Source organism: Lissotriton vulgaris, chromosome 10 (assembly GCF_964263255.1).
Source record: "Lissotriton vulgaris chromosome 10, aLisVul1.2, whole genome shotgun sequence".
Taxonomy (NCBI): Eukaryota; Metazoa; Chordata; class Amphibia; order Caudata; family Salamandridae; genus Lissotriton; species Lissotriton vulgaris.
In genome coordinates this window covers 78,816,854-78,842,715 of record NC_141698.1, presented here as the reverse complement: position 1 = coordinate 78,842,715, position 25,862 = coordinate 78,816,854, and the positions used below count along the sequence as shown (strand labels likewise).

At 42.7% G+C, this 25,862-nt stretch overlaps 1 protein-coding gene across 1 annotated transcript in view; it reads right to left on the bottom strand.

Annotated features, from left to right (window-relative positions):
- Nucleotides 1-503: 503 nt before the first annotated feature.
- The window catches only part of SSTR5 (somatostatin receptor 5), a 154,746-nt gene continuing 129,387 nt past the window's right edge, over nucleotides 504-25,862 (bottom strand). Inside the window, exon 3 of the mRNA XM_086940538.1 lies at nucleotides 504-3,104. Coding sequence (XP_086796664.1) covers nucleotides 1,949-3,043 — 1,095 coding nt within the window. The 5' untranslated portion in view covers nucleotides 3,044-3,104 and the 3' untranslated portion in view covers nucleotides 504-1,948. The remainder of the gene's footprint in view (nucleotides 3,105-25,862) is intronic.

The following is a 25,862-nucleotide window of genomic DNA, read 5'->3' as shown; positions in this document are numbered from 1 at the left end:
TAATTTCTTAAAAATATAAGGGAATGGGCCCACTTTATTTTCTTAGGAGCCAACCGAGGTTCTGAATGCTGCAGCTGCCGTCTTTTTTCTTTCCTCCATCAACCTACACCTCTTCTTTTTCTCACTCTTGTAGGTTTATCTCACCCTTCTTTCTCCATTTGTCACTGTTTTCCTATTTTACTCCCTCCTATGGCTTTTCCTCTTTTCTTTCTCTTGCTCTGTGTCAAAGGATGATGGTGAAACATAATTCCTAGTCTTCAAACATGAATGCTGTTGCAAATTACCTTCAACCACTGGCACTCATTATGCAGAATGTAGTTTCAAGACCCCAAAGGATGCCACAAGTCCCATTGTTGAAATGAGATAGAAAAAGGGCTCCAAGTTGAGTATGCATCCTGATACCTCTTTCCCTGAATCCTGGCAAATTGATCTCTGTTAGGAGCTGAAGCAAGTGCTAGAAATAATCAAACAGAAGGTAAACATAAGCTCTCAATGAGACAGAGTAAAATAAGGAACACAATTTATTTGCCTTTCCGAAAATATTCAACCACACTTCTGAAAAACAATAAATAGAATATACATTCATTACACATTGAATGACGTCTCTTGGGTGAATCTGTACAAGGGAGTCTGTACATTGGCACTGGCCGGTGAACTTTGAGCCACACATGGTGTCTGTATACATTCTGTTTTAATACAAATGATTGACTTTTTTAAGGATGATGTGTAAAATAAATGTATTGTGGGTATTTTTAAAATGTTTTTAAAATGTTTTAAATTTATGTATTATCCTTGCCTTTTATGATTTTAACAAAAATCGAATAAAGTGTATTTTGACTGACTGACGGACTAATACAAATGATGTTATGGAATATACAAGGCCACTTTAATAATACACAGACCATCCTCACACCGCAATTTAAAGTGTTTAAAGTATATTCTCATGACATGTCAAGCTATGTCACTATGGTTACATGGCATTGGATGTGCAACAACGAGCAAGAAGAGTAGTGCATAATATTAAAGAGCAAAGAATGTCAGATTTGACAGCTGAATTCGGTGGGGTTTTTCCAGTGAGAATGGAGAACACCTAATGAGGTAAAGCTTAAGTTTTTCTTCTTTTTTACAATCATTCTTACACAACCGAGCTGTGTGTCTTCTATACCATTCATTGTTCCTCAGTCTGTTCCACTGCTCACAATTCAAAAGAATTCCACTTTAATGCAGATTCCGTAAACCAAAGTCGATTTAGTGTGTAGCGGATTCCTATTAAAGAACCCCAATGAACTATTTGGCCTGTCCACTGTGTGTTCTGATTCATTAGAGATCCCCAACACAATGGCCGTTGATTGGCTAAACAGTTTCGTTGTATTCAGTACACTGAAGGTTTTAAATAAGTGAAGTTCTGACCACACTGTGGCCTTGGATTGCAGCCCTGTCCAAGCTTATCCAACATGGTTGAGTCTCCCAAGTGTGATCAAGGTTTTTTTCAATAAGAACAGCAGATTTGCAATTCATATGTCAGATATTCTATTTTCTGGGACTTTCATACCCCAGGTTGAGGGGGACACAGTTTTTTTTGAACTCAGGTTGGAGGGAAGGTAGGACTTTCCAAGCTGAGCTGGGCCAGATGAACATGCAGTGGGCCTGAACTCAGAATTGAAATTGAAATCTTAAAGACTTAGCTTAAATGCACTCTAAACGTCTTCAGTTTAAAAGAACACATGTGTTAAGTGCAGATAAAATAGGAAATATTTAGCCAGAGTTCCTGAAGGAGTGATCAGTTAAATACCAGCCAGGAGAGACTGATGCTGTAAAGATTTACTGTCTTCCCTTCAAGTAATCATAGCAAATTTCCAATGTATGAAAGATAATTCCCTCTGTTGCTGTGGCACTCTGAACCGCTGCCCATACACAATGCTCAACAAGGTTTCTATGTTACGGCTGGTCAGACCATGCTTGTTTGCATGTCTCCATTGATTTCAGAATTTCTTGGGACTAGCATTGTCTCCTGCAGGTGGCTGCTTTTTTCATGTCGGTGATCGTTGATGTCTATATCCTTGATTCCATTGCCTTTCCGGAGGCACAAGACCTTCTGAAAACTCTGCCTGAAATTGTCAGACAAAAACCCATAGAGGATAGGATTGGCACAGCTGTTGGCATAAGAGAGCACCACCACAAAAAAGTAAACCCCAACTGGCTCCTCTGGCAAAATAAAGGACAAGTTGACTATGTTTAGGATGTAGAAAGGAAGCCAGCAGAACACAAAGACAGCAACGATAATGACCACCATCCTGGTGACCTTCCTCTCCGATCTGCGACGCCTTGTAGAGCCCACTCGAAGGCCTGACGACTTCACCTTGAAGACAATCAGTAAGTAGCAAAGGCAGATGACCAGTAAAGGTCCGAAGAAGCCTACGACTGATGTATAAATGATAAAAGCTGCAGACCAAATGTTGACGGGATCAGGCCAATTGATGTTGCAGGTGTGGAAGTCTTCCTGCACATCTGCAAATATAATCACAGGAAGCACGACCAGGAAGGAAAATGTCCAAACAGTGGCACTGATGAGCTTGGCGACCCTGGGACGGCGCCACTTGGTAGATTTAATGGGATGCACAACTGCCAAATAGCGGTCGATGCTCATCACCGTCAGGCAAAAGATGCTGGTGAACTGATTGATGCCATCGATGGTCATGACAAGCCTGCACAAAAAGGAGCCAAAGGGCCAGTAAGAGATGGCATTTTGTGTGGCAAGGAAGGGGAGCCCCAACATGAAGAGTACATCTGCCACGGCTAAGTTTAAAATATATATGTTGGTAACAGTCTTCATCTTGGCGTAGCGAAGGACAACGTAAATGACCAGGGTGTTCCCACTGAGTCCAATGGCACACACCAGGACGTAGATAAGGGGGATAAGGATCGAGCTGAGTCTGGGCGGGACTGGAGGTCCCTCAGTGGTATTGGCACATGATGAGAAGTTACAGCCATCTTGGAGCCCAGCCGTGGTGTTGACGGGCGTGGCAGAATATCCCGGATCCATGTTCTTGCCTCGCTGCTGGGATCAGAAAGAACAGGATTCCGCTTTTGCAAGCATTCCGCTCCTAAAATAATGTGGAGAGAGAAAAAAGAATGCATTTGTTTTTTGGAAGCACAGTGTACATTAAATAATAGTCTGTAAACTTTACAAGTGATTAAATGAAATCATGGAGACATCTTTTTGCATTGTGTTATATTTTTCTGGTTTCAACGTTGTGATCAATGCTTAACATTTTAATTCCAGTAGCGTTTAACTCTGTTTTGTACCTTATAAATGAAATTAAACAAACACCTGTGTGCGAAACTGTTGCAACACCTCTGAAATCTTAAAGTTTTGGTTTTAGGGAATCGTTGGAATGCATTGTTCTATGTTGTATTTTAAAATTGTTGTTTGGCTTACATCAACTACAGGTGTTCCCTTTTACAAGGTCTACTTAAATTTATCCTAAGGCACCTTGGCAGGGTATTTGGAATTTGGCAGCTGGACTGGGTGCTGGATACACATTTCTGATAAATGTGTCTCATCTTTTCAAATGTGTTTGGCATTATTCCTATGATCTTGTTTTCCTGCTTCTGTAATACCTGGAAGGCTTTGTTTCTTACTGTACCCATTTATCTACTGATAGAATGACAAGATTGAGAGACACAATCAATGTCCACATCCAAAAGTTGGGTTTGCAAGGATTCAATATCAGAAAAATATCAGAAATAAAAATCATTAGAGCTTTTGCTACACTGAGATGAACAGTCAGAAAAAAAAAACTAACTACCAATTTCATGTAGCTGTTTGTTTCATATTGGGTATAACCCTTGCTGTTCAAGGTTGTTTTGTGCAACCCTTTGCTGGTTCATTTTTTTCAGATTCTGTTATAGTATTATTGCATTGAGTTTACATTCAGTGTCTTTTAGATCAGCCGAAAAAACTGAGGGATCTATTCAAAAAGGTCTAATTCGCAAAAAAAGATTCCTAATTTGTATAAATGGGTTTATTACATGGGATTTCTCCAGCACGCATGCAAGGAAATGCAGGGGAGGGAAGTTGACATCAACGGGCGTGGTTTGACTTCTAAGTTTGTGTATGCGGCAAACGTACGTTTGTGGGCATTCACAGTCTCCAATCTCACCCGTTTCCACCCTGAAAATTTACTATTAGAGAAGTCTCCAGCCAAGGGATGGAAAATGTCGGTCCAGGAGGGGAAGGATAACGGATCACCTCGACATTTGTTGGTGGTGTAGGGGAGGGATTTCTTTGGCGGTAACAGAATTTCTTTGTGGAATAAAAAAAGTGCATTTGCAGACCGGGCTGCAGTCCCCCTTTTCTGAAAACTATGCTATACAGATTTCCCCACAGAAGGAATAGAAGACCGCAAAAGATATCACATGACATTCAGAGTAGTACACCCGAAAACCTTCACCAGAGCAGCCTTCCAGGTTTACTTCTGGGAATATTGGTGAACTGAAAAAAACCTACTGAAGGTAAGCTCAGGCAGAGAACCTTACTTTTATGTTTTTTCTGTGATATGGTCCTAGACTCTTTGCAGTAGCTTTTGTCAGTGGGCAGATCTCATTTGTCATCTAAACTACACTAGAGAATGCTGAGGTGAGACCTGCACAAAACCATGTTAATAGACAATTGGAAAGTGTGCTGTGAACTGTACTTTGCAGACACAAGGAGATGATGGATGGAGCGCTGAAACTTTTCAGACACTTGCCCCCCGTCCACTGATCTGGGTTGAATCCATCATCGTTCTTTAGCTAACTTTGCCAGCCCAGTTCAGACCCAGCTACATGCAAATCAGTCTTGACCCTGTGCCTCATAGGAACAGTCTAGCTCGAACTGCCAATCCATGTCTTCCCTGGACTGGAAACCAGCATCCTGGGACCTGTTTCGGGCTAACAGCCCTCATCAGCCAAGCTTGCATGGATCCAGTGGCAAAGTGAGCAAGGGACCCACATCTGGGCATACCCTGCCAACTTAAGGCGGTGCCAGGATGCTTGTTTCAAGACTAATTTGCAGTTAGCTATGTCTGGCCTGGGGTGGCTAAGTGGGCTAAAGAATGATGGTGGATTCAACCCATATCTGTGACTGGGGAAGAGTGTCTGAAAAATTTCAGCACTTTGTCCATCCGGTCCCAGGATGCTTGTTTCCAGTCCAGCAAAGACATAGCTTGGCAGTTCCGGCTGGACTGTTCCCATGAGGCACAGGGTCAAGCCTGATTTGCATATAGCTCTGTCTGAACTGGGGTGGCGAAGTGAACTAAAGAATGATGATGGATTCAACCCAGATCTGTGACTGAGGTTGAGTGTCCGAAAAGTTTCAGCACTCCGCCCATCATCTCCTTGTGTTTACTGTACTCTGGGTTGTTTTTAGGTTGCAGGTGCAGGAAGGCGTACTGTAAGAACCATGTCAAAGGTACCTGTGGGGTCAAGGCCACAATATTGGAGTGATGTCCTAAATAGGAGGAGAACCAGTATAAAAGTGTATAAGTATGTCCTGTAGGGAAAGAGGAAATGCAAATGCAGGGGCAGCTTCTTCGTTATGGCGGAAAAGCGTCACCCCAATTCTGAGTGCAAGCAGATTCAAACACATGAAAAATAAAATGACAATAAAACACTTTTATTATGATTTTATTTTTCACCTGACCTGCAGGCTGCCAGCGAGCCGAGTCCTAGGACAGGGCAGGGCCAGCCTTTGACAGCAGCTGCAGCAGGGAGGAAGAGTGGTGGGCCGTTAGACTTGGCATCTTTGGTGGAGTTTCCCGAGATTTTTCACCTCTACTGCCTGTATTGTTGATGCTGTGCTGAATTTCGTTTTTGCTGGCTTTGATGCTTTGGCTACTTTGCCAATGCTGATCAGTGTCAAAGTGCAAGAGCTCCTTGTTTAAACTGTTATTGTAATTGGTTCTCCCTGATTGACATATTTGATTTACTGGTAAGTGCCTAGTAAAGTGCACTGAGTGTGCCAGGGCCTGCAAATCAAATGCCACTAGTCGGCCTACAGCACTGATTGTGCCACCCACACGAGTGCCCTGAAAAGGGATCTTAGACCTGCCACTGCAGTGTCTACAAGTAGTTTTGAACTGCCATGTCGACCTGGCAAGAGCACCCACTTGACAGGCCTAACCTTCCCTTTTCTTACATGTAAGACACCCCTTAGGTAGGCCCAAGGTAACTCCATGGGCAGGGTGCAGTGTACGTGAAAGGTAGGACACATACTGGTGTGTGTGTGTGACATGTCCTTGTAGTGGAATACTGTTAATTTCATTTTTGTTATTAAAAGGCTATCTGTCCCATAGGATAACATGGAAGATACTTTGTAACTTCTTACAAATATAACTTCCCACTGGACAAGATAGAGGAATACATTTAGGCTCTCTGAATTTAATAACACATCTTTTAGTAAATATGTTTTTAAATTGCGTGTTTGAAAATGCCACAGAAAGTAGGCATTTTCTTGTTTAACCATTCTGTGTGCCTCTGCCTGGTTTTGGATTGACTGTCTGGTTTTGGAGTGACAGGGGCTGGGGATGTGCATTCACTGTAGACAGCCACTGTGGGTGGGGTTGAGGTGTGCCTAGCCCTTCCTGGATGACTCAGGGATGAGGAGTTCTCCTTGCACGTCAATAGGGCCCGTTTCCCTTGCACAATGCTGTCTCTACCCCTTATGGTCATACTGCACCAGTATGGACAGAAATGGTTTGGACTGGGCTCAGAGACCATTACACAAAGAACAACAAAAACAAAATGGGGTATAAGTAGTGGACATTAAACCAAAGAACTTTAGATCACTTCTGAACTTTGCCAAGGAGAAGAGATGGAGAGCTGTGCGGAGGATTACTGACACTTTTGCTCTGTTCTGTGTGGGGTTGACCTACAGTTGCTGCCTCTGCCAAAGAAAGGACAAAGACTAGAACTTTGCTGAGAAACCTGCTCGAAGAAGAATCCCTAAGAGCTTGTGTGTGCTGGCCTCCTGTTCTGGAGTCTCAGGGACACAAAGACTTCAACACCAGCTCCCCTAAAATCATTTTTGGGCCTCTGGAATTTGTTCCTGCTATTGGGAGCTGGAAGAACCTAAGTTAAGCAAGAAAAGCAATCTCCGATGCCGGCAGCGATGCCGCCTTGACTCCACAACCTGCACCGAGGCTTGTGATGTGAACAACGCACTGCCCGGCCTGCACCGCAGTTACCATGCCCTTCAATGCATTCAGTTATCAGCATTCCCGACGCCAGCACTCGCACAAACTCCATCATTGTCGGCGCCGATAAAGGCTGAGGGTGACGCCATGAACTTGCCGGCTTCACATCACCTCACCGCCAATGCAACCGACTTCCCCTGTCTTGGATTCAACACGTCACCTCCTCGTGGACACGACGCCTAGCCTCCCTGTGCCAGCCAGGAAACCGGCCTCAACCTCAGCACTGACCCCTCACCTCCAGGACCCTGTGCATCATCATAGACTCCGTTTTCCAAGGTACTATTTGTTTGGGGGTCTGTGTGACTCCATGCCTGACACTGTGCCCCTCGCGGTCAGCGCCGTACTTTGGATTTATTGCTGTCACAACGTAGTAATAGCCCCTGCTGGAGCTATTTGTCTTCTACAAGCTTTATTTTGGAAATAATAGTTTTTAAGTGCTATTTTACTACCTGTAGGTTGGATTTTTGTCATTTTGGTCTTGTTGAGTTTAGATAAAGATAATTTATTTTTCTAAACTGGTGTGGTGTCCATTTGTGGTGTTATCACTGTATTACTGTGTCTTTTGAGTACAAATACTTCACAGGTTGCCTGTGGCATAAGCTTGTCTGCTCGTGTCAATCTACCAAGGGGGTGAGCAGGGGTTATCTAAAGTGTGTATCCCCCTTACCCTAACTAGAAGCAAGGGTTCCTACTTGGACAAAGGTACCTACCTCTGCCAACTAGAAACCCCCAGTACTAACATGGGCACTGTAAGTGCGCATGTTGGTTTGGCATCTTACTCTTCGGGTTTGTAGCCAGCATGACTCTCAAATGAAGGAGCTGGAGCTGTGGACAAGCATTGCCTAAGGGTGCTGTCCAAAGCTCCACAATGGCAAGACACACAGAAACAAAAGATTATTGTCTATGGCAATAGGCTGAAAAACAAAAGACACCAGATCTTGGTCCAGATATCTGAGCATTTTGTTTCCTAAAACAGTTACATGGAAAAACATGCAGTTCATGAAATATGAGTTAAAAAAAATCACATGTCACAGATAAAGTCCTGGCCTACAGTAATGAATATTTCAGCTACCACGGTGTGTAAAACTGGAACTTTAAAAAAAAAATAAAGTCCACAGGGACCTGAACAGACACTGCGAGTAATGGAATATAGAAACTTGAATCACAGGATATTTTTCTGACAAACAGCAAGGAAGATTCAGTCCAGTGACATCAACTTCCATGGTAGTAACAAATATATAACAACTGAGATGCAAAAGGAATTCTTTCAGAAAGTAATTTTTTTTACTACTAATTAATCTGCAAAACAACATATATCCCTCTATAAATATAATGTATTGTGTAATCACAAACTGAATAATTATGTGGCTTTAGAGCAGGGTTCTTCAAACTGTGGGGCGCGACCCCCAAGGGGGCCGTGGAGTGATGTGAAGGGGGTCGCATTTACAGTCACACTTCAGCCTGGCCTACAGGGCTTCAGCTTCCCTCCTCCCTCGTCCTGTGTCTCAGCCCAGGCTGCTGCAGTGCAGCTCGCACTGCTGGGGGCTCAGCTGGGCAGTGTCTGGAGTCTTATCTCTGGAGTTTTTCACAGGTCTTTAAAGACCATTTGCATATTTACATGCCTTTGTTAAAAGGTTACCGAGGCTTAGTTTTTTTTATGGCTCCAGTACCCCCTGGGCCCCCACTCTGCCTAGTCCTTACATTTAAATTTTCACACTTACTGCTGTAGTGTGAGAATGCATTTAATGAAAAGGAATATAAAGTTGGGTTGCCAAAAGAAAAATGCCTGCCGTGTGTTGTTTAAAGAGCCTGCAGTGCCCTGCTCTTGACACTAAATAGAGTTATAAATAAGAAAGTATGTATTAATTAGTTATGTGACTTTTCTGTCTTTATTCTCTTTAATTATTAGTCATGGATCATTGAGGCATCCCCAGAACACAATTAAAAGTAATACCATTAAAAGTGTTTTCTATTTACATTTGCTGTTCTAAGTATTCACAGATAAGTCCTAAAAAATAAGAGCTTTAGGTGACTGCTTATTTCTGGGCCATCAAAATAATGAACTGGTAATCATAATCATAAGACTGGTAGTTTGTTGCAGGATCAGCACATTATTTATTTCCTCCACCCTCGATCCCTGATTAATGCCATTATAGCAACAGTTTAACTTATATCTGAAACCCTACGCTTCAAGTTTCTGGGAATGCACCCTGCATTCAGACAACTCATTCCTCATTCTCGCCTTCACTTTCACGCTCACCCTGCACTACCATCACAATGCACTCACAGTGATCACCATGCACTCACAGTGATCACCATGCACTCACACTGATCACCATGCACTCACACTGATCACCAAGCACTCACACTGATCATAATGCACTCACACTGATCACCATGTACTCACACTGATCACCATGCACTCACACTGATCACCATGCACTCACACTGATCACAATGCACTCACACTGATCACAATGCACTCACACTGATCACCATGCACTAACACTGATCACCATGCACTCACAACATTCACCCACTCCCCCTGCACTCACAGTGATCACAATGCACTCACACTGATCACCATGCACTCACAACATTCACCCGCTCACCCTGCGCTCACAGTGATCACTCTGCACTAACAATGCACTTGCATTGTTCACCCTGTACCTCACCCTGCAGTCACACAAACAGACTACTCACCCTGCACTCATGTGACACTTCACTCACCTGTCCCCCCTCACTGCTCAATCTGTAGCTCACTCAAACAAGGCCAGTACTAACCATGCATTAATTCGTTCTACTCTGCACTTACAGCCGAACCCAAATTCATATGGTCACCTCACTCACCCTGCAGTCACTCCTTTTACCCTACTCTCACACTGTTGCATCGCTCACCGTGCAGTCACATGGGCACTCTTGTCACCCACACAGTGCAGAAGGTTAAAGTGCCTGGTACAACAAACATGTACCATGCACATCACAGAACTGATTGTGAGTAAACTATGAGTAGCGCTATAAAAAAATGAAATGTTTGTCAGAAAGGTGCTATAGAGAGATGAGGTGTAGTGTTGGTGAGTGGTAGTGAGGGAATTCATGGAGAAGGTGGAAAGACTGTTGCACCGTGTGCAACCAGTGCTAGGGCCAGCCCTGGCTGGGAGTGTTTGCCCCTCCCCGATGTTCGGGTCTAGTGGATCTCCTGCTTCCGCCTATTATTATTTACATTTGAAGTGCGCTACTGTTATCAAAAGGTGTCCTGGGGTTAATAACCATCTGCTGCCTGAAGGCAAACGAGAAACAAAAAGAAGGGGAAGGAGAACCAGCCAAATGGGGTGATCTACAGAACATAGAGCCAGGTTTTTACATCTTCCTAAAGGATAATAGATTCTTGGTTTAGCGAAGCAAAGGAGGGTGCAAGTTCCATAACTGCGCGGCCTGCACCAAAACAACAAGACAGATTATTCATGCCTTCCTGAATTAGGGAACAATAAGCACAGTGGCACAGGACGACAGCAGCATACTGGTCAGACCCGTATGCTCCATGAGGAGAGATGAGAGAACAGCAAGGGAGTGGGAGAATTCGATTGAAGAGGTCAGGGATGAGATGAAATGTGAAGCTCTGAAGCGAAGCGCGAACACGCAAGAAGTGAGTGAGAGCAAAAGATGAGGGCTACTGTTAAACTGTGAGATAAGATAGCTCAGAGATGATCTGTGACCTAAAAAGATAATTTGATGTGACATAGGTGAGGGACAGCAGCGATAGGGGAAGAGAGGGAGTATTGGGGTGTGTGCTGAGCAGTGATTAATTTGTAATACAACATATGCCAGGGCCCTCACCAGTAGGCCACTGCAACTTTAACCACCCACCCATTGCCTTGCCTGTGCGGCCAATGACAATACCTATGCAACAACCAACCAGAACACTCGTACAAGTGTGACTATTCAGACTATTTCAAGCCCCCAAAGCTCTAAAGAATGGCATAGGTGTCAGGAGATTATCATTTTTAGTGTATATTGAATTAATGAACAGCTGTTCTGCCTATCTCTAAATTACACAGATAGAGCCACCATCTGGAAGTCTGTTATAGTGCCAGTGTGCACAATTAGGTGCAAGTGCGGAGCACCGGAAACTACTTGCTCAAATTAGGCACTGGTGCGGAGGTAACAGGGGAGAGGGACGTTGGTTCAAGAATGTGTGGAAGACAAAGGGGAGATGTGAAAGATGAATGGGAGGACTGGAGAGGTGTAAGATACAAATAGACAAAAATTTGAATGGAGAGACTTGAGGTGAATAAGAAGTGATGAGGTGCATGGGAGGTGAAGGAGCCAGAGAGGCCATGAGATAAATGCAAAAGACTGTTAGAGATGAGGGCAGTGAAAAGACAGATTGGCAAGAGGTGATTAAAGGTGAAGTGAGAGGTTGAATGGGGAGTTCAGAAGTTGTAAAAAGGCATGAAAGAAAATGGCCTGCAATGTGAGAGAGGGGTCAGGGGTTGGGAAAGGAGAGAAGAGAGGGATGGAAGGAAGGGGTGAGAGTAAAGGGGCATGCGTAAACTGCTTAACTCGGCACAAGACCGCCAGGGTTTGAAGGGATCCTTGCTGCTCCCGGCCAGGGCCAGCTGAGCTTCTAGTGTGGCAGCGCGTATTCGTGCGGAGTGGGAGGCCCTTCACAAAGGTTGACTAGACATCTTTTTGATGTTAATTGCTATATTTTGGTTATAAACTGGTACTGGTGGGGTGAAATCTTTCCTCAGTGTTACTATGTTTAAAAAATTTCAAAATATTAAAGCAATGCTATCCCAAAATACGTGGCATCACAGAACATTATTTACATTTTCTACCCACACAATTTAGTCAAGCCTGTCCCATAATTTAGTCCTAACCTGCCTCACAATTCCAGTAGCCCTGCCTACAGGTTTAGAAATGTTTTTCAGGAGGGGGTCCTTACGCCTGAAAATGTTGACAGGGGGGTCTCGGCATCCAAAAGTTTGAAGACCTCTGCTTTAGAGAGACTGTAAAAAGAGACAGTCCTTTCTATTTGTACTATTTGTAGATAACTATTCCCATTTAATTCCAATTTTAGATGCTTTGGGGCCAATTAACAGTTTGTGAGAGTCTAGTACAGATGTACTACTATGTGTAGCCCCAAAATGACTGTCCCTGCTTTTCACTTTTACTAACAGGAATTTTAATATTTTTGGACCAATTAATAATAGTATGTAAGTAAAAGCATTGGTTTCCATACTCAAACATGTTTTTGTGCCTCCTCCTCCCCCTACCATATTAGAATGCTAGTCTTGCAGAAACTTTTGTGCATGAAATGCTTCACTCTGGAAGCCATTTTTCTTCCTTGCATGATTACGCAAATTACGCTGAGATAATGTGCGGCATTTTGAGAATATCACATTATAGTTGTTGCGCAATATTCCCAAAATTACGCCATTAGCCAATTTGCGCAATTATGCGGCATTGTGGCAAACATTTGCAGCGCAGCGTAACCGAGCAACGGAATATAACTGGCTATTTGTTTGCGGTGCTTTATTTAAATGCATACTCATGCCAAGAATTGATGCAAGGGCGCATTTCACTCTCAGATTTTGCGTATTTTTAAATAATTTTGTGCGTAATTACTTGAAAGCACTTCACGCGAACTTCACTCGCTCCTACTCGCAACCGGTGTTTTTCCTCAGTTTAAAATCATACTAGTGATTTACACTTATGTATTAATGACCTTGAGTGAGCGGCCATTTTTCCTGCAAAGTCACTTTTCTGTATGAAGTAAAGCATAGCAGACAGATCACTCTCAATACAGAACGTCTTGACTCTCTATAGTGGGATAACACATTTCTCAAACTACACGTCAGACCCATTTCTCCTAATAAAATACAGCACCATAGTACAAATAAACAAAAAGTTCCTCTCGCAATAAAAGGGGATATAACATTAATTGGTAGGCAAGCACTCATTCTCTCCCTACACGACACCAAATTATCCAAGTAGAAAAGAAAGGCCCCTGCTAGGATTTTTAGAATTAGCATACAACACTCAGCTGCATCCTTGCTTTGAAAGTGACATCAAACACTGGATGCGAGGCATTTTTCTGTGTTTTGATGGCATCAAACAACTCCCATTCGTGGATTGCTCAGATGTCGGCGCAAGGACAATTTTAGCATCACAATAGCTGATAGCAGTACTAGTCTAGAAAGTTGTGTACCTTGTCGGCATACTTGTGTTGATATTCCTTTCAATGCAACATTTGGACTGATTCATGAAGGCCTTTGAGAATGTGAAGGGGTGCTCCAGAAGTACTAATTCACTTCGAATTGCATTTCACTAGGTGCAAACTGGGACTTCCAAATATGCCTGTCCTATATTTTAGTCCCAATTGCATGATTCACAAAGATTTACGAATTACAACTAGGTTATCATTATTTGAATGTATGAAACTCCATAAATTCCATTTAGCATTTTCTACTTGGTCGCAAATCGACCTACCTCAATAATATTAATGAGGCAGGTCGCAATTTGCGGCCCATTAGGAATCACTAAAATCAGAGGGATGGTGACCTGCTAGGGCCAGCAGACCACCGTGTCTATGATTGCTTTTAAATAATGCAAATTTTTTTCTTAAAAAATATTTTTAAGAATATTCACAAAAGAGAATGGGTCCCGAAGGGGTCCGGGACTCCTTCCCATTTGCGGATGGGTTAAGACCTACTTGAAGTAAATTCTAATGCTTTGCGACCGCATTTTGCTTGCAAAACATTCCTACATACTGCTGCAATTCAGTATTAGGAAGGGGTGCTCTAAAAACTCCCCTTTCTAATACTGAATCAGTATGTATTCGCAATTCCAAATTGTGATGTTATCGAATCACAAATTGGAATTCATACATACAAAATATGCAAATCGGGTCGTTTGCGACCAGTAAAATGCATGTACTCTTGTAGTACTGCTGGATTGCAGACGTAAGCCAGTCTAGTCCCAATGTTTAAGACAGTTGCAATATATTACAGCTACACAATCCTTCACTCCAATAGTACTACAGCTCAAAAAGGCTCACATCTACTCCAGACAAGCCTTAGAGCAAGTCACGCATCACACATGACCACTCACATGTGTTGTCAGGGAATCACAAATAAATCCACGAAGCCAACGTTTACAACAACCAGCAAACACATAAATAATTAAAAAACAGAATATTTGGTCAAGGTCTTAGCTCTAAGAGGCTGAGCTATGGTTTTTCCAAACCAATTTGGGCAAACGAACTCACTAACAGCTAGATTCATGAAAGAAAAATCGGCTCGCAAAGGGCCGGATTCTGCGAATCTGGCCCTTTGCAAGCGCAATTTTTGCATTTGGGATTCATCATCCCAAAGGCAAAAATCGCTAATTGCGAAATCGCATATTTGCGAGGAATTGCATTTAAGGAATCTCTATTTGAGATTCCTTAAATGCAATTCATTATCCATTTAATATTTGCGAATTCGCTATTTCTTGCCGCTATTTACCGCGAAGTGTAACTTCGTGGTAAATAGCGAAAACTTAGACAAATGCACTGTAGTGCATTTTTCTAAGTGGTATGTTACACACATACATGTCCTTTGGACATGTTTGTGCGCAACATCAGGCTACATTTACATTTCAGGGGTGCAACAGGGTGTCCATTGGACACCCCTGCACCCTTGAAATCGCAAAATCGAAATGCGAATCGCTAATAGAGATTCGCACATTGATATGTCTTCCCATTTATTCCTATAGGCCTTTAGGCCCATAGGAATGATTTAGGGAGTTATTCCTTATTTGCGATTAGCAATTAGCTAATCGCAAATAAGGAAGCTGTAGGAATCGCAATAAATATTGCGATTCCTACATGAATCCCGTTTTGCGAGTCTGTAATAGCGATTCCTTATTATTCGCTATTACAGACTCGCAAAACATGCTGATGATGAATCTGGCTGTAAGTAGCACGCGCACTCATGCCCAGAGAGATTGCCGTACATTTTCTTTTAAAGAAAACCAATTCCAAGATGACCAGCACGTATGCTCTGGGACAGATCTGCATGCGTGCCTCATGACGGTGCATGTGTATGCATGACCAGTGAAGCATGGCAGCCATTTTTATTTACTGTTTTAACATGATGAACATACATGTGAGAACGGTTAATTAAAATTAAAAAATAAAACAGTGAAAAGCATGTGCGTGTCAGCGGAAAAAAAGAAGTGATCTTTTAGCAATTTGATACTGCTGGAAACTACTAGAAAAATTTATATTTTTAGAAGGTGTGGGACACAAAGTAATGAAGGAGGAATAAGAGAGTACAGGGGGTGGATAAGTCGAAAGAGAAACAAGCTGTGGAGAGAGGAAACAATGCATTCACAAGAACTGCTTACTGCAAAATATCAAAAGTATGCAGTGGAAGGATGTAACTCATCCAACCAGAACACTGTGAAACTGAAATGCTCCTGGGCAGAGCAGGCATAAGAACACGGAAGAACGCAATGAACCAAGAGCAGACAACGGAGATACAGAACACAGCCTTCTAATCATGTTCAAGAGGCTGATTCAAGGCTCACTCTTGGTATGTTATGTATTGGAAACATTAGGCCTGGCAACAAACAGCTAAAACTGTCTGCAGGAGATGTCTAAAAATAAATGTATATCAGACAAAAAAGCATCATATCACATTAGACATTGGATACACTCTGTTACACCACACGGCACAAATATAAAAAAAGATAAAAAAATAAAATACATGAAACTAAAATAAAATCAGTTCAAAAATAGTCACATAAAATCTCAATTTAGCATACATCCACATTACATTACACAAACATTAAAAAATGTTAAATAAAAAATATTTAAAGCCATATTATGGAAACATTGCATACATCTATCAAATCCCATTATACAAATATTTTAAAAAAGTATAAATAGTTATTTAACTCTAAACATTGTAGACATCTATTCAAATCACAATATAAAAATGTAGACATAACGGAGTAAAAAAAATTAAAATTATACATACGTAATCTGTTAGTGAATTAAAAAAACACTCTTCGTTATACACTCAAAGGCACATTATAATTCATTATACGTGGCAAACGCAAAACACATGCACAATGACACACTGCACAAATGAAGGTGATAGCTTGGTACACAACTTCACACAACTTCTCTTAACACACGGGGAAGAGGTCAGAGCCCAAGATGAGGCTTTATTTATGTTCTCCCAGTAGTAATGTGGGCAAGTATGTTTTATTAATAAGTTCTTCCCGGATGTTAGTGAATTGCATCTAGGAGGAGATTTACTCCAAAGCATTGGCAATCTGGGGTGTGACGATCTCCTCATGAAGATTCACCTTTGCGAATTGGGCCTAGAAGTAAGATGTAAGTAAACTAGGAGTACTCTTAATCCTCAGGATTAAGCTAGGAACACAATCAGAGTAGCAAAATGTTTGTGAATTTGACCCATTGTGTGTTTAGACAACTGACAGCTACCAATGCTCAATGGGACCCTCCATTTCTTCAACTCGTTGACCATATGGAGTAGGCACAACCCATCATGACTACATGCTGATATCTTACGCCAATTATGCATAGCTAATTGTCGCCATTGCTGAAAACATTACCTCCGCTCAAGAAAAATTGTACTCTTGTCCTTCATCTATGGCAGCATGGATGTGAAACTGCTGCCTGAAATACAATTCAGAGAAACTGAAAACCTGATCTTCGATAAACCTGATTTTATCTGGTCCATGGCCTGATGGTCGGTCAAACTTAGTCAACCACATGCTCCGGCCAAAATCTAGGAATACAAGTCAACCAAGATCAAGACTTGACTAAGGCTTACACTTTATAGTTAATTCTCACAAAATACCTTACACTCTGCCTACAACTTATTGAAAAAACTGCAGCTAGACTCTTTCTTAACTTACCTTAGCATCAGTTAGTCTCTTCCCACCTCAGAGCAAATCTTTGGCTGTCAATCTACAAAAGAATTCTATCCAAATCTTGCTCATTCTATTCAGAGTACTGGCCAACAAGGGGCCCTTTTATCTTCAAAATATCATTGCCTTCTCACCTCTAAAACTGTCTTTCCGAGGCCCTACGCCACTCCTCCTGTGAGCCCAAGTTCCGCAGGAAGCAGAAAACCTTGATTTTATATTCATTTTAGTAGTTCCTCCACTTTTCTGTGTTTTTTGCTCTGGGATGCCCCAGTATAGAACAGCTGTTGTGCTTTACAAATCTACCATTTATTCATTATATTTATGAGCCTTGATTTATAGTAGCCTTTTAAAAAATATCTTTAACAGGCTGCAACAAGTACATATTCATTCAGCTGCCTTTAACTTGCTAAAAGGCCTCTTGCCTCCTTTTTGTGCTGATGTGCATGTGCTTTTCTATATTTCTTCATTTTAATTGATCATTCTTACTTGGATTCTCACCATGCTGAAAAAGTAAATTAAACCAAGATCTTTCTTTGATGTCCCAAATCCAAACGATTTCAACCACCTGCTTCTCTGTTCTCAAATCCCTCCAGAAACGGTTGAGCTTTCACCCCTCTTCTTTTTGTAAGGCAGTAGTGCATACCCTAATTCCTGCAAGACTTTGCCATCGGTTGGCCTCTTCCCACCTCAGAGAGCTTCATTTGCTTCCTGTCTACAAAAGTATAATAAATTATCTTCCAAGCACTGGCCAACAAGGGGCCATTTAGCTTCAAAACCTCATCAAGCAATGTAGTCCTATAAAATCCCACAGATCTTCGGTGGTTAATCTGGTAACCAATCACTGCATTCAATGGGCCAGAACAGATGGTTGCTCTCTGCCTATTACCCTGAAACCAGTCCCAGGATGCTTGTTGCAGTTCGGACTGAACTGTTCCCATGAGGCACAGGGTCAGGACTGATTTGCATATGACTGGGTCTGAAATGGGATGGTGAAGTGAGCTAAAAAACGATGATGTACCCAGGTCTGTGACTGGGGGTGAGTGTCTGAAAAGTTTCAGCGCTCCGTCTATCAGTTCCTTGTGTTTGTTTTGTTTACCCTAAGTTGGCAGGGTATGCCCAGACATGGATCCCTTGCTCACTTTGCCACTGGATTCAAGCTAGCCTGGCTGATAAGGGGTGTTACTTCGAAACTGGTCCCACAATGCTTGTTTCCGGTCCAAGGAAGACCTGGCTTGACAGTTCGGACTGAACTGTTCCCATGAGGAACAGGGTCAAGACTGATTTGTATAAAGCCCGGTCTGAATTGGGGTGGCGAAGTGAGCTAAATAACAATGATGTATTCAAATTAAGCTTTATTTCGATATAAATTTTTCAGATCATAAAAGCGTACATTTAAAATACATCAAAAACACAATACACATTTCACTATAAATCACAAAAAGCCAGTACCATTTCAGTTTGGATGAAAAAGGGGAAATATTAGTCATAGTCATACACAAAGAATACAATAAATACTTTAAAATTATAAAATTATACGGTTCTCAGAACCCTATAAATTAAAACAATTAAAAAAAATATGTACAGTCAATTCATTGAATTTCTAAATTTCACGAATAATTTCAAAAATTTGATTAGAGTAAAAAGTTTTTTCGGGGTTTCCATCCTTTGTATTTTAAAAAACGCCTCTCTACAAGAACGGAGTAATGATGTATTCAACCCAGAGATCTGTGGCTGAGGGTGAGTGTCTAAAATGTTTCAGCGTTCCGTCCATCATCTCCTTGAGTTTGACTTTCTCACTTGGATGTTCACCATGTTAAAAAGGTAAATTAAACCAATATCTTTGTTTGGCGTCCCAAATTCTGATGATTTCAACTACATGCTTCTCTGTACTCAAATCCCAACAGAAAACTTAGAGCTTTCCCCCCTCTTTTTCTTGTAAGGCACCAGTGCATACCCTCATTCCTGCAAGACTTGACTAACGGAACCCTCTCTAACCAGTACTCCCAAAATCTCTTACATTTCTCCTACAGGTTATTAAAAATGCTGAGGTTAGAGTCATTATTAACTTACCTAGACATCGGTTTGGTGTACTCCCACCTCAGAGCTCTGCAGTTTAGTAAAGTAAAGTTAGGACTCCTAACTTTAGGACTCCTAAACTGAGAAAAATCCTAACTTTAAATCTTAAAGTAAGGATTTTTCTCAGTTTAGGAGTAGTAAAGTTAGGACACCTAACTTTACTAATCCTAAACTGAGAAAAATCCTATTTTTAAGACTTTCGGTATTCACAGAAGGCATTTAGGAGTCCTAAAGTTAGGAGTCCTAACTTTACTACTCCTAAACTGAGAAAAATCCTAACTTCAAGACTTTCGGTATTCACAGAAGGCATTTAGGAGTCCTAAAGTTAGGACTCCTAACTTCAGTGAATACCGAAATGAAGTACCTTCTGTGAATACCAAAATGAGTAAGTGCCTTCTGTGAATACCAAAATGGTAGTAAGTTTAGGATTTTGTCTTAAGTTAGTTCTGTGAATCGGGCCCATTATGTTAGGCTCTATTCTCTATATCCAATCATCAAGAGTCTACTTTATTTCTTTCCAATTTTGATATCCCTCTGTGCCTCAAGTGTGCAGTTATCAGCCCTATACTATAGAATCCCACTGCAGGTCCACACAATCTTTGCCTTCTTTGTGTTGCAAAGGTACCTGCAGGTAAGAGCGGTGGGGCCGGGGGCATTTTGCCAAATGGAGATGAGGGAAAATTGATTATTTATTTAATTTTCCCTCGTCGTCTGTCGAATGCCCCACCAAGCTTACAGGCACGAGCTGTGGCCGCCTGAAACACTGAGACCTCATCACTAATACACAAGGGTGAAATAGTTCCCTCATTTGCATGGGGACACACTTTCATGGAGATGAGGGTATGCCCCACAGAAATTATGTAGGTACCAAATGTGGCCTCACCCAATGGGTTGTATAAAGGGGGAAGTACAAGGATCTGTGGCCTCTTTTGAAATTCTGAAGTGTCTGGGCACACAAAAGGTAGGCACAAATACCCACCGTGCCCCAGGACACCTAAGTAAGCCAGCCTTAGGTGATCTTGAAAAACTGCCCCTTCATCATGAACCATCAAGTTTGCTGCTCTTAGCACATTAAAAAACCCTCTGCTACCAAGGGGGCAGTCGAAAAAAATGGGACAATGTCATTGGGAATAAAGGGCCATAAGCTCTGGAAACGTGAGTTTCATGGACAGCCCTGCAATTAAAATGTACAGTGAAAAAGTAATTTCTGAATAGTCAGACTGACTGCTGGCAAGTATGAGTTGGATGTTAGCAACATCCCTTCTCCTCACTTCACCTCTCTAAAAACTAATAACATCAATGCTGCTGACAAATACGACTTTTCATGCTTGATCTAAGGAAAGATGCTAGTAACCCACAAGTCTCTTATTGTCTCATCAATTGGAAGTACATAAGGTGTCAGAATCTATTATGTAAAAAAGGTCTGTAGGGGCTGAAAAGGGACATGTTGACAGCAAGATGAAAGACAATTTTGGACATAATTGAAAAAATAAATAAATGAATAGCATAACTCATACTACATAAGAACCCACAGTAATCAAAGTAGAAAGTCAACACTCCCTCTTGCAAGACATCTTTTAGGACAAATTGCCATTCCTCCCCTCCTCTGCAGGCAGGCTGCACTCAGAGAAGAAAACCTTCGGATCCTTTTCAGTGAGATTTCATTATTCATCGAAGAAACTTACTCCAGCTCTGTGCGTGTTTTGGCATCTTGCCTTATTTTTAGCCACCATCCAACATTTTTTGGGTGAAAATAGTTTTATTACGCACTTGATAATAAGTTATTTCACGGATTGAAACTAGAGAGACACGTTTTTAAAATTGTGGGCCAGATGTAGGTAAGTATATTTTACAGACTCATAAATACCGAATTTACCGATTCGGTATTTATGAATTAGTAAAATTGAAGGAGGGAGATGTAGGTAAATTCGGTCATTGAATTACCAAATCTGTAAAAATCGGTATTTACCGAAACGGTAAATACCGATTCGGTAATGCCCATTGATTCCTATGGGCCTTGAAGCCCATAGGAATCAATGGGCATTACTGAATCGGTAAATACAGAATCCTGCAAGGGTGCAGGGGGTGTCACTTTGACACCCTCTAGCACCCCAAATACAGGCATGTGCGCCATGTGGCACACAGGCATGCCCTAAGGGCATGTCTGTCTGTCACATGGCATTGGTGTGCATGCACACATGTGCATGCACACCTGGATTCGGTATTTTACCACCCAATTGGATTGGGTGGTAAAATACCGAATCTGTAAGGCCTTTGGGACTCAGAAGAGTCCCATCTACATCTGGCAGTACCGAATCAGTAAAAATACCGATTCTGTATTTTACCGATTCGGTAAATTTACCGAATCGGTAAAATTGGTCACCTACATCACAAATACCCATTTATCGGTTGGTAACGGCCGACATCGGCCGTTACCGGTCGGTAAATGGCCTCCTACATCTGGCCCATAGACTTTTGAAAATTTTTATGGAGTTTTTTTCCCTTGTTTTTACATTAACTAGAAAACAGCCATAGCTCTTCAGAATGTGTTGTGAAATAACCATTCCATGAAAAATAACCATTACATGAAAAATAACCATTCCATGCAAAATATGGCCTTATGGATTTCAAGTTTATAAGAAATAAGCGGCATAAACATGAACCTACATCTCAAAAAACCTTAGTTTGCTTTAAGATGTGTCTTTGGACAGATTTTAGTTTGAGGCAGCTGCAGAAGCAAGTGGAATCAGCATCAATAAGGAGTCATTTGGGAGGGGGAGAGGGGGTTACTGAGGTGGATGATAGCTGGCTCACTTTCTCATTCCCTGTTCAATGGCATCGAACTGAAGGGCCTGAAACTGACAGCGCTAAAAATATGCAATCAGATTTCTGCCTGATCAGAAGTATGTGCCCGCAATCTCAATATCTCTTATTTACATCCAAGCCAATGACCTGCAGACAAGATTGTGGTTGCCATGCACTGCGCCGTGCAGCAAGCCAATGAAGTGTTCATTGTTCTTTGCAACCACCGTGGGAAGACAAAGGCACATACAGCTGCCAGGATGTCAGAATGGGTATTAGAACATTGGAATGTTGGGAGCTCCATTGAAAACAATGGAGTGCTCCGGGCTTATAATGGCTGGTATAAGCCTGGAGCTCCAACATTCCAATGTTTCTTTGTTCACAGCTCTGGCTGTGAACAAAGGCTTCAGGGAGCCTGAGAGGGTTCCAATCCCCTCACGCTTCCAAAAGGCTTTGTTTTTTTGTTAGAACATTCTGTCCTCTAGTGACAGAATGTTCTAATAGCCTTATAGCCCTTCGTAGATGGGGTATACCGCTATTAAAGTCCCTCTCCCTTGTTAAAGGCCCTCGCCTTCGGCTCGGGGCCTTTAACGCTGGAGAGGGCCTTTAATAGCCGGTATAGCCCTCTACGGCGGGCTATAAGGCTATAAAATAACTGACTCCAAGATCAGTGGGACTGATTCACAAAGCTTTCGTCTGTAAGTAAAATGGACTTTAGAAATTAAAAGATTCACGTAAGTCAAAAGAAGCACTTGTGGAGTGACGCAAAAGGTTTTGTGAGTCTGACCCTGAGTGTAGCGGGTTGCAAGTTTAATGCAGATGGAAGCACTGTTAAATAAAAACAAAGTAGCAATTCTGGGCCTCATTAACAAGCCCATTGTGCCGATGGTGTGTCACTTTTTTGCCGCACCGATGGCGCAATGGGCCTGCCCATATTTACAAGGCCACGTAAAGCAATCCTTTGTGACTTCTCATGGCCTTGCCTACACAACCACTCACAGGAATAAAGATGTTTAACTGAAAATTAAATTTAAATTCTAGTTTGCATGGGGCCACTATGCTTGTGGGCCCCCGGGGCAACTGCCCAGTGAGTCCATGCATTAAAACGGCACTGCCTATATCCGATGTTGCAACTATTCCATCAATGAAAATGGTAGAGAAGAGCCCAGTAGGGAAGATTCAGCAAATGAGCTCATATTGCTGCAATCACAACCTTCTATCAGATTATACGGTTAAAGAAATTATTTCACACAACAATAAAAATAAAATATTAGAAATGTATTTGAGGCATTGCGTTGCATGGGTTGGTGGGGCAAACTGACAGCGGAAACCCCCCTGTGGCATAATGGACGCTTTCCAGCTCTGGAGTCCCTTCGGGGATTCAGGGGATGGGACAATATAGGGATCTCGAGACTGGAGGATGTCATGTAGGGTACTACACTTAAATCCTTTCAGGACCTCCAAACGGAATACGATATGCCCCGGTCCCAATTTTTCCAATATTTGCAGTTTCGTCACGCCATTACACCAGGCCTGGTGGGTCTGGATTCCCTCCCGGAGTTTAGTCCTGTGGAAGCCAAGGTCTTCATGGGGGACTTAGGTGACAAAAAGATATCACGCATTTATCAGACTCTCACCACACATTGTTCCTCGACACTGCAGAAGCTCGGGGAGTCTTGGGAAGGGGATGTTGGGGCACTAGAGGAGGAGGATTGGCGGGAGGCACTGGAGGCCCCTAGAGGCATGGCCATAGCGATGCAATTGCGGCTTATTCAATTCAAATATCTTCACAGAATATATTACAATAGGGAGCGGTTGTGGAAGGCAGGTCTCATCGCTAGCCCGAACTGTCTGCGATGTGGGGGGGGAGGTGGGAACATTGCTCCACACGGTGTGTGATTGCACCTCACTGGCTAGATTCTGGAGAGGGGTGTGGGGCTGTCTGTCTGAGGTTCTGGGGTGGGAACTCCCACGTACGGCGCAACTGGATTTGCTACATGTGATGGGAGGGGTTGGGGGAACAGGTGCAAGGGACACCTGTTGGTGTTGGGCTTGACCCTTGCTAAGAGGGATATTGCAAAAGCATGGAAGGTTCCCCGAGCTCCTTCTGTACCGGTGTGGAAGAAGGGATTAGACTTCTGCATGGGATTAGAGCAGCCAATTTTTGTGGCCTAAGGCTGCCCGCGTAAACACTATCTTATTTGGAAGAGGTGGGCTGATTACAGGGGCCTGTGGCTGGAACCTCCGGTAGAGCGAGAGGCTACTGTGGGGAATATGTGATGAGCCACGGCTAAGGATGTATGTAAAACTCTGGCCTACGACATCAATTGCTGAACAAGGGAGACAGAGTTGTTTGACCAGGGGGGGTTCCAGGGGGGGTGAGGGGGAGGAGAAATTCATAATGTTCAGTTTGATATTGTTGCCTGACAAAATGATGTAAAGATTGCTATGACAATGATGCCTTGTAACGATTGGCGGCTTCCTACGAAATGCAGGGTGCTGCAATATGATCGTGTGACCTTTAAAACTCTGTGTTTTTTGTTCAAGATCCGTCAGGGTTCTGCCCCTACTTACCTTCATAACCTTGCCCAGCCTTATCTACCTGGCCGTTCTTTAAGGTCATCTAATAATGGCAATCTTTTGATTCCAAGAATCCGACTGGCAAAAATAGGAGGTCGCTCATTTGCATATCTAGGACCAAAGATGTGGAATGCTCTCCAGCTGACGTTAAAAACAGAAACTAATCTTCTGGCTTTTCGCAAAAAGTTGAAGACTTTTCTGTTCTGATTTCCCCTGTTCGTGATCTTTTCTTTTGCACTTGCTTGTTTTCTTTCTTCAGTCTGTCCCTGGCGCCGGGAAACCCATTGCGGGTAGCTGAGCGCAATATAAATTCAATAAAATAAAATAAATACAAATAAAATATGTGTGCAATCTATCAAATAAAATCTGTTTTCAAGAAATGCATTTGAGAGGAGAGACTGCTTTAAATTTCGAAGATCAACGGGGTCGACGTTTGGTACCTGACAGCCTGAATTAAGGAGAGCCTCTGCACTTGCGGCAGAGGTCCTGCAGTTATAGGGAGTGTACACATTTGAGGATGAATCTCCAAAATGAGATTTCTCCTTCTGCAATTCTGCCCCAAATGCAGATACTCCCCCACAGCTAGCAGTGGGCAGAGTTCACAGAGTTTCCCTCTGTGTAATTCCACGGAGGTGCCAAAAAACTCCACCCAGTTACGCGTGTGAGCGGAGTAATGGGGAAGAAAGAGAAAGCATTCACAAATGCACGGACAACCTTTGTGCTACACTTGGTCCCAGGGTCTCACTCTCCCGGCAGTGCTCTGCGCCGCCTTATATCCAGCAGGCCCTCCTGGGCAGGGTTTGAGACTTCCCTGCTCCTTCTTTCACCTTGTGCATGCCCACTGTATTTTTTGCCTGGTACTGCTTTACGTGTCGTTCTCCTATATTTCAATAGTATTGTGCCTGCTACTGCTTAATTGTTTAACTTTTTTCCATCTGTGCACCTCACTCTGTTGTTTCGTTTTCCCTCCGTTTCTCCCGCCACTATCCTCTGACCCTTCCCGCCCTGCTCCTGCCTCCCAGCTGCTCGTCCCTCCCCCCTCCTCTACAAAAGCCGTCCGCTGCAGGGGAGTATGCATGAGTCCGAAGACCTCGGTCCCAGAATATCACTCTCCCCGGCAGTTCAGCGGTGCTCTGTGCTGCCTTGTTTCCAGCTAGCCCTCCTGGGCAGGGTTTGGAGCTTCTCTGCTCCTTCTTCCACCTTGTGCCTGCTCACTGT